The sequence below is a fragment of the Zosterops lateralis genome, assembly GCF_965231275.1.
Source record: "Zosterops lateralis genome assembly, chromosome: 3".
In the NCBI taxonomy this organism is placed as follows: domain Eukaryota; kingdom Metazoa; phylum Chordata; class Aves; order Passeriformes; family Zosteropidae; genus Zosterops; species Zosterops lateralis.
In genome coordinates this window covers 93,838,096-93,854,270 of record NC_139764.1, presented here as the reverse complement: position 1 = coordinate 93,854,270, position 16,175 = coordinate 93,838,096, and the positions used below count along the sequence as shown (strand labels likewise).

The following is a 16,175-nucleotide window of genomic DNA, read 5'->3' as shown; positions in this document are numbered from 1 at the left end:
TTTCATGTTGTGTCTCTGGTCTTCAGTCCTGTATTATATATTTTATTCTGTACTAAAGTTGTCTTAAGGCAAGTCAATGTGTGTTTTGTTTGTTAATAAAAATTGAGAAACTGTTGTGATCCAACAAGTTAGGTGCTATTCTTATAGTTAAGGCTTTAGCACACTAGAGATGGAATTGACTATATTATAGTTTTCAAGGCTGCATAATATTATTTTGAGAGAACAAGTGTTTCAAAAAATATTTGAAATTTAAATAATGAATTCAGGATATGTTTGTTTTAACAGTAGGAAAGCCATGAGTTATAAAGCTTACAGTTTTTTGCTTCTTATGTACCATTAGTCGTTTAAATTTTCAACAGAAGTTAGAGAATAACTGTAGGCAAGCATTAGCCGTAGATTTTATTCAATGATTTGAAAAAACTAAGACCTAAGATGCCTCTAAAGTAAAGACTCTTATTTGTACTTTACACTGTCATGTTTTTGTAGCTAAAAGTCTTCAACTCTTATTTCCAGCAAGTCAACAATGGACTTACACTCAGCGATCTCCCTCTCCATATGCTGAATAACATCTTATACAGGTTCTCTGATGGCTGGGACATTATTACTCTAGGTCAAGTGACCCCAACTTTGTACATGCTTAGTGAAGACAGACAGTTGTGGAAAAAACTCTGCCAGTACCATTTTGCAGAAAAGCAGGTAATAAACTCTGTTACTTGTATAAATGTAGCCTTTTTGATATCATGTACTAGTAATGGAGCATGAACTTAACCCTTTTGAGATAAAAATGTATCATTGTGCAGTAATTGTGAGTATTCTCTGTATTTGGGGCTTGATTCCTCCTAAATATTGCATTCAGCACATCTGTGAGTTTAGGATAACTACAGGGCTGTTTCCTTGCATCATTTAAAAGTGAATGCAAGAACTTCCTTCATTTTCTGACATTATTGAATGCTGGGAAAAATCAGACTAGGTGAAAATAAACCTAAGAAAGTAGAAGGTGCCTCATCAGAGCTGGAGGAAGAACTTTTGAAACCTAATACATTCTGTACTGGAGGAAGCCAAAGTGCCCATTCTTAAATCTGGCAGGTTGGAGTTGCTTGGTGACTACCAGATTACCTGTTATTGTAATGGGGAAGACAGAACTGAAGTTCAATTAACTCATGCACCGTTGACCCAAATAAGATTTTTTTCTTTTGTGAGATGAAAGGTTTTAGAATTAACTGTGGAAAAACTAGACAGACAAAAGCAAACTGAAAACCCATCTTCAGAAGCAACCCAGAAGAATTCAAGGTGAAGTTACAAGGATAACAAAGCAGTTGAGTGGATTTTGAGGGTAGATGAGGTAAGCTCTATTGAACAGTGACAAAACTGGTTAGAGAGGAATTTATTGTACTAGAATAATGCAGGGAAAAAGATCCTTAAGAGTTTCTGAGAAATTAGCTGTGCCTGTGCCCCATAAAGGACTCTTGTACACAGTGTTTCCAGTGTATTCCTGAATGTTCACATTCCATTTCTTACTAAGTTATTATCTAATGATATTCTCATATCAAATTCTGCTTCTTCTCTTTAAAAGTGTACTGGCTTAATAAGCCACAGAATCACGTTAGGTTGTTTTTTTCTGTCCTCTGCAGTGTGTTTGTTGAGCCATTGAAACAACCACGAAAACATAATTGATATTTGAAGAGCACTTTTGGAAAAAATGGGAGCCGTTATGAAACAAAGTGAAATATAGCTGGAATCAGAAAGGCAGTGCTATTCTTCCCCCATTCAGGAATTGTCTTCTGAATGAAGAAAGCCCTCAATGTATTAGCATTAATCCACACTGAGTGGAACAGAAGGCTTTTATAATACATACTTAATAAACCTTGTCTCTTTCAAGCTGGGGGGGAAGTAGCTGTTGTGCAGCACCTAATTTTTACATGCAGATTAGGTCCTCAAGAAGTACATCAATCAGTAATTACTGCTCTCTTTCTAGAAACATCACAACCGAATATAAAACATGTAAATGCTTTTAAAATTAAAGGAAGAGCTTTATTTAAATCTATAATGCTTTAACAGAAGACCGCTATCTGTAATGCACAATCATGTTTTTAAATCTCATTCCTGAGTGGTTTGTGTTTTTTAAAGGATAAAATTAATTGCTTACAGCTCTAAATATTGTTTTGTTAAACACTTCTTGACTATAATTAGAATAATTTTGAGACAGTAGAATTAGATCAGCTGTGTATGGCCTAGTTTTTCTTGGCAAATATGCCCTCTCCTATTTTTAGCCTTTGCCTTCCATCTTTTTAGTGGCCAGATCCTCTCACTGCTTTGCAGAGATGTATGATGTCATAATACTGACTTCAAAGAATTCTAGTTATGAAACTTCAGTTTAACTGCCTTCCCCCACCTTCCCCTGTCCTTTGCCTGAATTGACTGCAACAATTTTAAAGGAAGATACTAATTTTATGTCTAGTTTTGTAGGCATTTGATTCCATCAGAGAAAGGTCACATTGACTGGAAGCTGATGTACTTTGCACTTCAGAAATATTACCCAATAAAGGAACAGTATGGGGACACCTTGCATTTCTGCCGACACTGTAGTATTCTGTTTTGGAAGGTAAGAGCTTTGAAACAGAAAATAAGAAATAAGTTCAAACAGCTACTGGTGATCATCTGCAAGGAAAATTAAGTAAGATCATCTTATGAGCTTTCTCATGTGAAAGATGATTGGATAACTATCTAACTTTAAAATAATATATAAAACTTCCATATAAAATCTCAAATTCTAAAGTTGTTCTTATTCTTTCCTTCTTATTTCCTGTTATCTGATAACCTCAATACTTAGAACTACAATGCAAAGTGCCATGTGGAAAGAGTTACTCTGTCTACTTATAGGAAGTTGTGAGGGACTAGTCTGAAGTTTGTTTGTTTGTTTGTTTTTTTTAATGATGCCATGGTAATCAGTGCATGTCTAATGAGAAATAATTACTACACTTTTTCCTACCACATTGGTGTAGAGCTCTGTGTTTTTATATTTTTCTGTCCCATATGAAACTTGAAAGGATGTTCATCCAGAGTGTGTTTTACCTTGATTTTGAGGTTTACCATGAAGCATACATTGTGTTACGGGATGATTTTAATTTCAGTAAGCATTATCTTCTTTAATGTGTGTGATTACATAATCCTGCTTTTACTGTGTTGCACTGTAACAGAACCATCTAGTTATTGAGACTTCTTTAATTTCACAGTTGAAAGATCAGATATGGATAGTGTTACGTGGACAGCAAAGAGCAAGAAATGTTTGAGAAGTCTTGGAAAATACTCATATTACTCATATTCTAACATAAATTAGTTGTTCTTGTGTCATCTTTCTGTGATTTTTAGGAGAAATTGTATGTCAGTGTGAGGCTTTTTAATTTTCCTTCAAAAAAATCTAGGCCATTTAGCAGGATAAGCTAAGTCTTGCTAGAAATAGCATGTTCCTTAATGATATTATCTTGAAGTTGATTATTTGTCATATCATGGGAGCCCTTCCAGGTAGTAATGTTTTGCAAAATTAATCGTAGGAAAGCAAGTAGCCAGAATTGGCTTCTACTGTGAAAAGCCTGGGCATTTACTGAAGGATCTGTGTCAAGAATGACTAAAAACTTATCTTACAGTGGAATAAGTCTTTAGCATGTAGCTCAATATGTAGGGTAAAGCCTCTAAAGGGGAGATTTCAAAGGTAAGTACACAGGTGCATTTAGATGGGTGTTTGTAGTATCAGATTTCTCTGGATTGTCTGCCTTCACTGTGTGGAGTTAATGCTTTCTCTACACTAAATTTCTCTCATTTGATCTTCTTATAATTGAAATTAGGAATTACTTTAAATGTGTTAGGAATTAAATGTTTAACTTTGGTGTGACAGTAAAAGGCAATGAACCTGTGCAGGTTGCAGTAGTATTGCGGTAGTAGATTCTAGTAGCCAAGGTGACAAGACACCTGTTCCAATCGACTGCTGGAATAATAGGGCTTGTTTTGGACTTTTAAATTCTTTGAAACACAGCACAGGACGCTCTAAAGGTACTTTGGATTGATGAGCAGTATCTCCTAGATCACCATTCCAGTGCTGACTGCCTCATTCTAGAGATTTGGGCAGGTCTTAAAGTGACAGTGCACTTACAGATTGATTGTATGCTTCTGCATAAAAACCCTGGAGCAGGTGTTTGGGATCAGCTGTTTTAACAAGAGCACAGTCAGCAGGCTGAGGAAAGCCATGATCCCTTTTCAGACAGCACTCATTAGACCATCTGGGATACTGCAGCCAGTGAGGCTCCCAGCAGGAGGAAGATACTGATAAACTCGATGAAGTTCAGGTGAGGGAGGCTGGAGGACTTGCTCTGTCAGGAGTGGCTGGAGCAGACTGCTTCAGGGGGACAGGAGAGCCTGCCATGAGGACAGCCAAGCAAGGGAACAGCTTGATCATAGACCTGATGCAGTTTCCATCTTTTGATGTGATCAGGAGGTGATTGAATGAAGCTCAGAGCAGCCTGGTCTGATCTCACAGATTAGCCTGCTTTGAGCAGGAGACTGGGCTGGAGACCTCCTGAAGTGCCTCCCAGCCTGATGATTTTGTGAGCCTACTTCTCTAGTCTTGGCATCTAAGCCTTGTCTCTGTCTTAAAATAAATGATGATGGGGCTGAAATAGATTGTTAAATGAATTGATTTGTGCATAATTGGCACCCTTACTGGCAGGGACAAGTTAATTGTTCATCTGAAATACTGTCCCTCTTTTTATAGTGCAGTGTGGGTCAAGTAATGCTGGTCGCTCAGTTATATGGGGGAAAAAAATGTACTTTTTTTCTGATTCTTGTGTCTGTATCCTTTCCCAAGCTTGCTAAAGAAAGGTGAAAAGTAAAGCAGGGATAAGGGGCAAAGAGGCAGGAGGTACTTTATTAATTCTAGATAAATCCTGTGTTAGGTGAAAATATTCCTTAATCAGAAGTTTTTTCAGGCTTTGACAGTTTATTCAACCTTCAGTATCATGCTTGGTTAGAAAGATTGTTAATCAAATATGTATATGAGTGCTTGACATACAATTATATCTGTAATGTATAGCAAGAAAAATCGAAAATAAACCAAGAAAAAAGCCAACAAAAACACTACCACCAAATCCAAATTTTAAGAGAAATCACAGTTACTTTACAGAGGGAAAGTAGCAAGCGTTTGAATCTTGAAACAAATGGAAGCACTGTATTCTTCAGCTATCAGATAATATGTAAAAAAATTGTTTCTTCTTTTAATGGTACAATTAAGAAGTCTGGCAACTTTTTTTTTTCCATAGTCATTCAGAAGAACTTCAGGCAGAGCTGGACACTTCTTCATAAAGCATCTATTTTTATTTTCCTCCTTCATTAAAGAACAAAGCAAAATACTGGAATAGTTGCAGAGAAAAAAGTGCTAAAGTGATCAGGGTATGAAGAAGACTAATAATGGTTAATTTCTCTTAACCTGTCTTGAAGCTAACAAGCAATGTGACTGCTTTCCATAAATTGGTTTTGGAGAGAGAGAAGTGGTGCATAAGCATGAGACTATTTAGGGAAATTATTTACACTCAGGGATATCCTTGATACAAATAAATTGCAGTTTTGAGTAAGTGTGCTGATAGGTGCTTTTAAGAACCAAAGGCACAAGGGTCTGAAATAACCCAAAAACTTAGCTAGTGATGAAAAGAATTTTCAGCAATATATTATGAAAATTGATAATACAATGTAATTGCTGACAACATGAGAGGGCTACACAGGAAATCCTTGGAGCCCTCTGTTCTGTGTTCTTTTCAAAGAAGGCCAAAATAAGGGACTGATGGCCGCTGAATTGAATTACCTAGTGAACTGCTGAAGTAGGGAAATGACTTCCCACTTTTTCAGTATGCTATAATAATCATAGTGGGGTTTTAGCAAGTCTTTAGTTTTTCAGGAAGAGGCATTTGTATTCCTGTGCTTGTCTAAAATCTGTAACCAAAGTAAATTCATATATAGCACATAGGAGTCTCCCGAGTACTTTGTTGGAAGTACAGTGACTTTGTACTGTTCTGTGTTAGGAGGGAGTCATAAGAAAATTTTCATATTGAATGTCTGTTTTCAAAATGATTTCTTGCTAAAGGATTTTCCATGATGAAACTGAAAAAACCCACATATTTTCAGTAGTGCAGAAGTAATGACTTATTATTGTGTGACGCTTTTGTGAGTGCTTTCATTTACACTATTTCTTCTCTTCCACTAGGCATCATTGCAATTGTGGCAGGTTCTTTTATTTTCCTAAGCTTACTTAGTAGCACTTTTCAGTTATCTCAGACATGATGAAATACCTTTTCTTCTCTCAGTTTCCAGGGCTATATGAAAACAGTGTAATCACTTTGCATAACACTTGGTTTTAGTCTTCTTGTGACTTGTGCTGATTTTGGTTCTCACAATGATGCTTGTGATTTGCCACCAGAATAAAAGACTTTTTCTAAATGGCTTATGAACCTTTGCCTAAATAAACCTTAACTCTGCTTCTTTTACTTTATGGCTCTCCTTCCTGCTTCCTTCTTCACGATCTCAAAGGACTACCACCTTGCTTTGTTACTCCAGGTATTTCCTGTGTCTCATCTGTTTTCATTGCTGACTGCTCTGTAATGTCAAAGTGAATAATGTGTTCCTTTCTAATTGTCTGATACTCTTTGTTTTGATTTTTGTTTCTGCACATCAGTTTAGCAGCAGAAATAGTTTGTTTCTTATTCTCTTTTAGGTAAAGGTAGTGATGACTTCCCATCTCAGCTTTTCATCATTTTGTCTTTTATTATTGCCATCTTCCCTCTTAATGCCATTTAAACTAGGAGCCGTAATTCAATTTCTAATGCACATAGGTGTCAGTGAGATCAGACAGATTTTGCTAAGAAATAGGTTTCTCTGCATTCAGTGTTATTATAAACTTTTTTCCTGCATTCCCTGATGTATTTAATTCAGTACTTAAATCTGAAGAGTAACATGTACTTCAGATAACTTTCATACAAAGGTACTAAAATTGATTTTATTGCACTTGAATGCTGTAGTTGTATTTACTTTTATGGAGAATTTCTCTGAAAAGAAATTCCCCAAAACAGGCTGCATGTGACTAGGGGTAGTCAAGGGAAGCAATTATATTGTTGTCTTCTGAATGAAGAAATGGTGAAAATACTTTTACAGAGCTTCTTAATGTCTAGCCATGCTAAATTTTGAGGAAAACAACTACATTTGCCAGCAAACACTCCTCCTGGGGAATTCTCTTCTTACTTTAAGTTTTAGCTTTGAAACATTGAAGTCAAATGATTTTAAAACTTCATTAAATGTAATTCCAATGAAAATGTATTTCTCTCGAAATAAGGAATACTCATAACTACAGGAAAGTTGAGAATCTTCTTTTCAGTCCTCATCACTTTTTTCACTGTAAAATTTATGTTGTTTTCAGTAACTAAAACCACCAATAACTGATCTCTGAGATTTTTATTGCACCTGTAATTCCCAACTGGGTAGAACTTTCAAAAGTGGTTTTATAATGATGTGCAGAGAAAGCAGCATGTAACAAACTCAGTCTAAAATATTCAGGAGTACAAATAAGTATGAAAAGAGGATAAGCCCTACCTTGTTTCCCAGAATTATATGGTGTTTTTTCCTGTAAACTAGGAAAGTAATGACATGACAGTGGGTAGGGAAGATAAAAGTCCATTAGCAACTACCTTTAAGAGTGTTCTCTGGTGTGGTGCAGCTCTTCCTTGCAGATGTCATCTCAAGATGAAGGGGTTAAGTTTAATTAACACTTCTGATTTTGGTCTTGGTCATCTGTTCTTTCTCATCTGCAGATTTCCCCCAACAGGCAGTTCTACCTGGGTCTCTTTTTTATGTGTGTTTGTCTTTCCCTCTGTGTCATGAATCTAACCACTGTTTTTCATGTGATGTTAAAGCAATTATTAAAAAGAGTGGGAGGATAAGGAGGAGATACCACCTGGTGTATTCTTGTAGTCCCCCATAGGCTTAATGGAAAAACTGAGATAATAAATCTATTGAGTAACAATTTTCACTGGAAAAGCTGAGCAGTATTTAGAATGTGTTTCACCTGGTGCACTTTGGTGTTGTAAAGACTTTGGGTGGGAATGTGGCAGTGAGAAAAAAAATCACTTAGAGATTCATTCCTTCTATTAACTGAATTGTGTGTAATTTCACTTCCTATGGAAACAAAAGCAATAAAGACTATAATAGTCTGTGATCTATTTGTCATGTATTTATCTAGTTTTTTTGCCTCACGTGGTACATTCATCAACATTGGTGGCAAAGGGACAGAAACTCCTTAAAGCCTGGTGAGGACACTTCTGAGCTTTACAGTAACACTGACGAGTTGTTTAACTTCTCCATTGAACTGTCTGGGAACTTATCATTACACCTCTGCATTCCCCTCATTTAAGGGGTTTAAATAAGATACAAAACAGAATTTTTTGCTCAAAGACGAATTCGAATCTTAAATAATCAGACAGTTCTGCTGAGGTCAGATTTCTGTAAGAGGAAAGAAAGCACTTCATGCTTAGAAAATTTGTAATGACAAAGCCTTTCCACCCTGTCTAACTTCTCTATCCCTACCTTGCTGTGGTGCCAACTTCTGTTTTAAGGCAGTGCTTTCATTTCACTTGGGGAAAAGGTACGAGTGAAAGACAAAAGGAAGATTGGGGGAAAATGCAGCAAGGTGGAAAAGCTTTTAAGACTGGGAATTCATACACATTGTTCAGTTTTTTGAGGAAGTATCTGCTGCCTGTCATTTTCAAAGCAAGCTACTCATTTTCCCCCAGAGCAATAGATGGCTTCAGATTTTGATTAAACAGTTAATTTAGGTTCAACAAAGAAGGTGCCTTTTTGCCTTTTTGTTATGCTTATTGAAAAATAATGGATAGGGAAGATGATACTTTTTCAAGGACTCCAACTCAGGTTCTGGTTTTGGTAGAAAGAGAGAATTGTTCTTGGGTTTGTTTTGTTTTGTTTTCCCCCTAAGATGGGGGTGAGGGAGACTGAATATGGAAAGAGAACTTACTTATTTTTCTTTCTTTTATCCTTCATTTTTCAGGATACAGGACATCCCTGCACAGCCAGTGATCCAAACACCTGTCTCATGCCAGTATCCCCTCAGCATTTCATTGATCTCTTCAAATTTTGAGATGTTCAGTAGCTGTTCTCCTGTGTTTGTGGCCATTTTTGTGAAGAGTCAGGCAGGATATGTTACGCTTTTTTGTGCAATATATTTAAGTGTAATGTTTTATTATAGTTTAAAACAATATATGGGGGAGATTATCAGAGAGGTTCATTTGGCATATTGCTTTTGTGCAGAGTAGACAGGAGGAAAGGAGAAACATTAAGAAAATTTCGTTGTCAGGAAATCTCCAGTGGACTTTTTTTTCAAGTCCAAGAAAGACCACTTTAATCTCAACTTTAAATCCATGCTTTTGACGCCTTAATAGTTGGTTAAAATTATGTAGGGGAGTTTTGAAAATTTCATGGAAGAATTAAATACTCTTGCAGGGACCAAGGAGGGATTTTTTGTTAATCCTTCTTTCTATACGCCATGGTTTTCAAAACACTTCCATATAATTTGCACTATTATAAAGAATAGGCCAGTATTCTTCTTTACTACATCATTATGAAGGTGGTATTAATTATTATGAGCTAGTGAGTAAAATAAAACTGTGGTGGTATCTGCTGTTGAACCTATATGAATGAAGGAAATCAACCAGTTTTCTGCACATACATTATGCAAAAATATTTATTTTTCCTAAGGACTTTATTAAACATTTAACCCTATCTTAGCACATCTTGCAGAACTCATGAGACCAATCTGGGGCTACTGGAAATCTTTCTGATGGTAGCTACAGCCTTCATTTATACTGTTTGGAATGTCTACAAGTGTAACTGCATTAATTCATCTTCTAAGAAGAAGACATTATTGACATTTAATGAGGATGGAGTTGCTTGTTTCTAGACTGGTACAGTGGCAGAACACTGTGCTACCAACTGAGGTTCTAACCTGACAAGCTATGGGAAACACTGAAAATTACTCTGAGCTGGAGCACCTTCTGCCAAGTTAATCAGATGATAAATTCTCCAGAAAGCTACTTTGTTCTATCCTGTAGAACAATATAAATTTCTTGGCTTAAGCAGGTAAAGGAAAAATTATGGAAGTTTTGGATTTTTCAATTAAATTTAACAATATGTAATGTACAGAGAGAATAAATCATGTACCATATTCTGCACTTGCTTGTTCTGAATCCAGTTTTGTACAGTGTAATAAATAATGGTTTTTATCTGTTATTCCTAGAAGCCTCTGTGCATAGAGATGAATCAATTTGAGTTTTGTAATATCTTTCTGTAACCTATGGTCTGTAGTAATTTGTAATGGAATGAGACGCATACAAGCAGTCTTACTGCTATTGCTTTAACAGTAGTTTGTTGTATTAGCCCTTTTGGTAGTAGCAGAGCTGAGCTGTTAGTAGGCTGCACAAGAAGAGGAGAATATTTATTTATGTCCTTAAGAAATAGTTTTATGTTAACTTAAATCTTGGTGATTGAATTGAATTGCTGATTTTCGTTAATTTTTCAATACCGGATTTTGTGGATTTTTTTTTCCTTTCTTTCAATTCAGAAATTTTCAATTTCTTTCAATTGGCTGTGGCTATAGTAATGGTCAGGGGTGTGGATCCAAGGACCTCCCTTCTTATTCCTGTTCATTCAGAGCACTGCTACAAGCCTTGCTTTCCCAACCAAGCAGTGCTGTAGCCACTGGATTTGTTAAGGACCCAGCAGCCCTTCTTTAACAACAATTTGTACCCCATTTATTTAATTCCTGTAACAGCTCAGATGCTTTCCTATCTCTGTGACCTCAGTAACCCTGAGAGTGGCTGGTGATGGCTGACATCCACTAATCACTGCTTTACCATGGTTACAGCTTTGCTACCCTGCATAAAACTTCCTGTAAATACATGGATGCTTTCTCTGAGAGCTTGAAAGAAAGGTTTTAAAGCCAGCATTTGGTTTAATGCTGCTGTGAGCTCTTCCCCCTCGTGCTGAAGACCTCTGCTGAGGGACTATGCAGAACCATCTCTCCTGCAGAGGGCAAAGCTCTTACACTGTGACCTGAGAGCTGCCCAGTGATGAAAAGACAAATAAGGTGACAGCCGGGGAAAGAGAGCTGAGAGGAAACCTCTCTTCTAGCCACTGAATCTAAGAGGGAGAGATACGACTTTGTCTTATAAGCCATTTTAAGACAGGTTTGGAAAAAACCAGAATCTGTAATAACTAATTTGCTGTTCTCTTAGAAGTGTCAGGTGACAGCAGTCAGGCTTACTCTCTTTCCCTTTCACTACTTGTTATCTTGCTCTTTCTTCAGTAGCAAAAAGCCTTTGACAGGCTCAAGGTTAAGTTCTGCAGTATGTTCCTGTGTGTGGATATTTATTTAGGATTACTAGGCTGTCCCATTGGGCTGAGCTGGCAGGAGCTAAGATTACAAGAAGCAGTACTCTGCCTTCTATTTTAGAGTCTTCATTCTACCCTCACAGGTTGGTTGAGGGTGGAAGGGACCCAGCTGAAGCAGAGTTAGCTGGAGCTGGTTGTCTAGGACTTTGTTCAGAAGTGTGTCCAAATGGCTTTTGATTATCTCCAAGGAAGGAGACTCTACAGCCTCTCTGGGTGACCTCTGCCAGTGTTTGGTTATCCTCACAGTAGCAGCATTTCCTGATGTTCAGATGCCACCTCCTCTGTTCCAGTTTGTGCCTCTTGCCTCTGGTCCTTTCAGTGCTCACTGACAGGAGCCTGACTCCCTTCTCCTTCCACCCTCCCTTCATGTATTGCTAGATGATGAGATCCCCTGAGCCTTACCTTCTCCAGCTTGAACAGTTCCAGTTTTGTTGGTTTTTTTCCTCACAGGACAGATACTTCAGTCATGTCCTCTTATTTACACCTTTATCATCTTTATGACCCTCCACCTGACTCCCTGCAGTAGGTCCATGTTGCCCACTAACCTTTTTTGTATCAAGGACACATTGCTTGGCTCATGTTCAACTTGGACTCCTAGGTCCCAAAGCCCATATAGTGGCTTTTTAAACATTTCTTCTGGATTAAAAAAAGAAAAAAATATCCAGAAGAGATGTGCACAAATGTGCTGAGAAGCATTTCAGTTCAGGACTCTTTTTTAAAAAATCTAAAACTCTGAGTGCAGAATCACATTGTCATGAGCACTGTTATAAGCTTTTAGCACTGGCAAAACTGACCTTTGGGAACAGTTCCACAAATTTGTTCAATATTTAGTGAATACATTGTTTAGGCAAATAGGAGCCTGATTAAGAGTGACTATTTGATGTGAAGTCATTGCATGCATAAGAAGATAACTTTCAATGTTTTACTTAAGCAAAAAAAGCTAAGGCAGCGATTTTGGTAATAGGGCTGGTGGTGTTTGGGTTTTTGTGTTGGTCTGTTGAGTTTTTTTATTTAAATCACATAAAGAGTAGGGAAAGGATTTAATCTTTAGGATAAGAATCTTGTTAATACCTCAACTGACGCCCAGAACATATTTTGACAGCCTGAATTCATCTCATTTTCCTTTACTCCAGCGCTTTTTCATGTAACCTAAAGCACTGTAACCATGAGAGGGGTTATGCCTTAACATGAAACCTCTGCTCTTTGGCCTTGTGTGCTGCTGTCCCAGAAGGAAAGGCAGGCACTCTCCCCTTCAGCAGAAAGGGCGCCTTGAAATATGTTCTAAATCTCTACAGCAGAGATTTCTTTTGCTCCTCAGCTTTTGTCCCCAAACTTGGATCTCCTTATAGACAGATTTTGCAGTGGCAATGGTAGGAAATCATGTTTTAACTGTGGCTGCCCCATGGTTACTTCCTGATCCTGGGTGATTTGGCTCTTAGTGAATTCTAGTCCTGAGAACAGCAGTTCAAAGGCAATCAAGACCTTCTCTGCCATAGTCCACAAGGAGCTTGAAATTACAACTTTGAAAAATAAGGTCTCCCTTCTCACTCCCCAGTGACTGCCTCCCAAACCTGTTTCTGAAAGACTCGTGGCCTTTTTTATTACATTCTCTCCCACCTGTTTTGTTTATCTATTTCTGGGAAAAGACACTCTGCCATGGACCTTCTCCAAGAGCATTGTGTGAGCCTTTCTCCTTGGATGTCAGGACTAAGGCTCTTATCTGCAAAAAAAGAGAGGAGTAGGACCTTGCTCTTTCTTCCCCCGTGTTCCCCATCCCTGAGAAATGCATGAAGAAAGAAGAAGCTGAACTTCAAGAAAACACCGAGCTCAAACCAGGAATTCTACACTAAGACTAGCATTGAAAGACCAGTGGCCTTTTCACAGTCTAGAAGGCAGAAGCAATGAGGGCTAGCAGGAAGGAGAGGGTGGGATGGGGAACAGTAGCCCAACATTTTAGATTTCATGATGCACAAATTAGCATATTTACAGCTCCATCATTTGCAAAGAACTTAGAGGAAGGCTAGACCCTTAATATCCAACTAAAATTCAATTAGCAAAAAGCTGCATTAAATAAATTAATATAAAATGTTTAGAGACAGTTGTTAAATTAGAGTTGAGAATATTGAAACATTAGCTAATTATGCTATTTACTTGCAGTGTTTTTATACTTTCATCTGCAAGGTTCTTTCAATTCCCATGAGCCATCCTCTGTGCCACACAGACCTGTCCCTCTACATGTCAGACATGCTGGTAATGCTTGTTTCCTGAAGGTTAATGTGTACATCCTACAAATATGAATAAAACATGTTCAGCTTTATATTTGTTGCACTTTATGGTCATTGTGCCTTCAGCTGAAAGTTTTTCTAACAATTTTCAAGGCCTACACCAATGGCCACCACTTAATTCTAAAATTTACTTACTTGATTTTTATATGCTCTTCCCACTTGAATACTATTTTTCTGTAGTATTTATAGCAAAACAATAATAGGAGAGTATTTTTTTTGCTAAAGTCAGTTATCATTCCCACATAATGCTCAGATATAGCACAAGGTTCTGCATGCTGAGAGCACCTCTTCCCAGTGTTCTGGTTCCCATTATTCTCTCAGGCACAGTCATTATTTTTAGCCCTATTTAAAGCTGAAAACCTGCCTGCACTCCCCTTCTGAACTCAGTGGTATCCCTTTAGAACTTGGTGAATTTATAAAAGCAATACTTTGGCAGCATTTTCACTAGAACCAGATCTGCTTGACCATAATGCAGCAGCTCCTGCAGTCACATGTCCCAGGCTACATCTCTGCTATTTTTCCTTACACAGCTCTACCGTGCACGGCCTGATCCTGTGCCCTCTGTGCCCTTCCCCTGCTCTTACACCAAAGCCTGACCATGTTTAAGCAGCCACTGGGCAGAAGCCAGACCACCATTAACCAGCGTGGGTGTTGCTCCATGGCCTAGTTCAGCCCACTCACTTCAGCAGATTAATCCTACCACCACTCAAGCTCTTGGTGCAAGTTGCCCAGGTCTTCTGCTGATCCTGTGTTCACCTCCTACATTTTTCATCAAGTAAGTCCAATTTCTAGGCAGAGTAGTGTGGAATAGATCTGGATAAGTGCTGCAAGTTGAAGAGCACCAACACTACAGAAAAACAGAACATACTGTTTGTACCTGTGCACAGGGGATGTCCTTTTCAGTTGCTCATCAAAAGCCAAAAGTCCTGGACTTGAATAGGGACACCCTGAAAAAACACCAAGGAAAAGGACTAGATGTGTTAGTTCTGATTCTCTAAGACCAAAACTCTGGCCCAATAGTAAATATTGGTACTAACAGCTGTAGGAACATTCCCAGATGCTCTTGACTTCTTACTTCTCTTAATAGTGTGCTTCATCCTCAATGCCAGAACATCAGCTCCTTCCCTAGTCTTGCAAACCCTCCCCTGTGCCCAGTGCATCCTCACTGCACAGCTCAAGAGCTCTGATCTTGCACCCTGGCCACAATGGTTTGGGCAGGTCACCCCTGCCCTCGGGCAGGGAGCACTGAGGCAGCCATGCTGTGCAGATGGGCACTGCACTTTGGGGTTAGTTTATTAAATGAAAAAGAAAGAGCATGTATCTTTTTCATGAAGTGTCTAACTTTCAAAATAACCCTATGTGCAGATTTACTCTATCTGTAGTATGACTTCTGGGAATCTTGTGCTTCATCCCATCAAACAATGGTTTACTTCCTAATGGGAAGTGATGCTTGACTTGTTTTCCTTTTTTTGTCCAGTCAAATGTTGGTTGCCAAGTTTCTGTCCAAATGTCCAAAAAATAAACTTTTTACAGGCACTACCTAAACTGAAGGCATTTCAGCCTAAAAGGGACAGTCATGAGAGAAACACCAAAGAGTGGGTCTTCATGTAATCAGAATGTCTTTGCATGAGTGACACTCCTAAAAAGCTAACAGACTGCGCATACAAAAATAAAATCAAAGAATAATTAATATTAATCATCTTGCATATTATAAAACTTTAGCAGAAAAAAAAATAATATGCCAAGTACAGTACTTGGTGTCAGGATACATTAGTCTCCCCTCCTTTCTCCGGCACAAACACACACACTAGTGTTTCCTCCATCCCTCAAATACCAGAAGAATTTAGCAGTGTAACCTTGTAGAGAATCCAAGACTCCTAGACAAACAAGATGGTCAACACCCCAACATTTGGGGGTTTCAAGGAAAAAGGTACAAGATAAAAAAGGCCAAAAGACATTGGCAATTTGTAGAAATATTTCTGTATCAAATCTATTTCACTATGCAATCTCAAATAGTTAAACCAGCCAATTCTCTGAAAAATTACTTAAACTCAACTGTTTAGTCTCCTCGGTATAAGGGGCTGGACCAACTAGAAAGAAAAATATAAAATGATTATTTTCAGATGTGGACAAACCAATCTCAGAAAACACAGCTGTGCACTTTTCTGTGCAAAGAATAATAATTTTTCTTTTCCAATAGCAAACTCACAGTTCAAAATTAAGCTTCCAGTAGCATTATTTGGGTCTGAAAAGTATAAAAATTTAAATGCCAGCCAAGCTTTTACCAGATTGTTATGGCCTTGAATATAATATTCTCACTTTCTTACATCTTTTAGTAACTGCTAGACACAGAATAGATAAAATTTCTTCCCAAGTACAGAGCAAGTATTTCTTTTT

At 37.9% G+C, this 16,175-nt stretch overlaps 1 protein-coding gene across 5 annotated transcripts in view; it reads left to right on the top strand.

Moving 5' to 3' along the window:
- The window catches only part of FBXO25 (F-box protein 25), a 32,419-nt gene extending 18,647 nt beyond the window's left edge, over positions 1-13,772 (top strand). The window contains exons 6-9 of one of the 5 annotated variants that reach the window (XM_083857608.1): positions 514-696; positions 2,459-2,602; positions 6,571-6,597; positions 9,095-13,772. In XM_083857608.1, the coding sequence (XP_083713734.1) occupies positions 514-696; positions 2,459-2,602; positions 6,571-6,597; positions 9,095-9,184 (444 nt within the window). In that variant the 3' untranslated portion in view covers positions 9,185-13,772. Of the gene's footprint in view, positions 1-513; positions 697-1,200; positions 1,343-2,458; positions 2,603-6,570; positions 6,598-9,094 lie in introns of those variants that run through there. The other 4 variants (XM_083857605.1, XR_014589616.1, XM_083857606.1 and 1 more) reach the window with 4 other exon arrangements.
- The last annotated feature ends 2,403 nt before the right edge of the window (positions 13,773-16,175 follow it).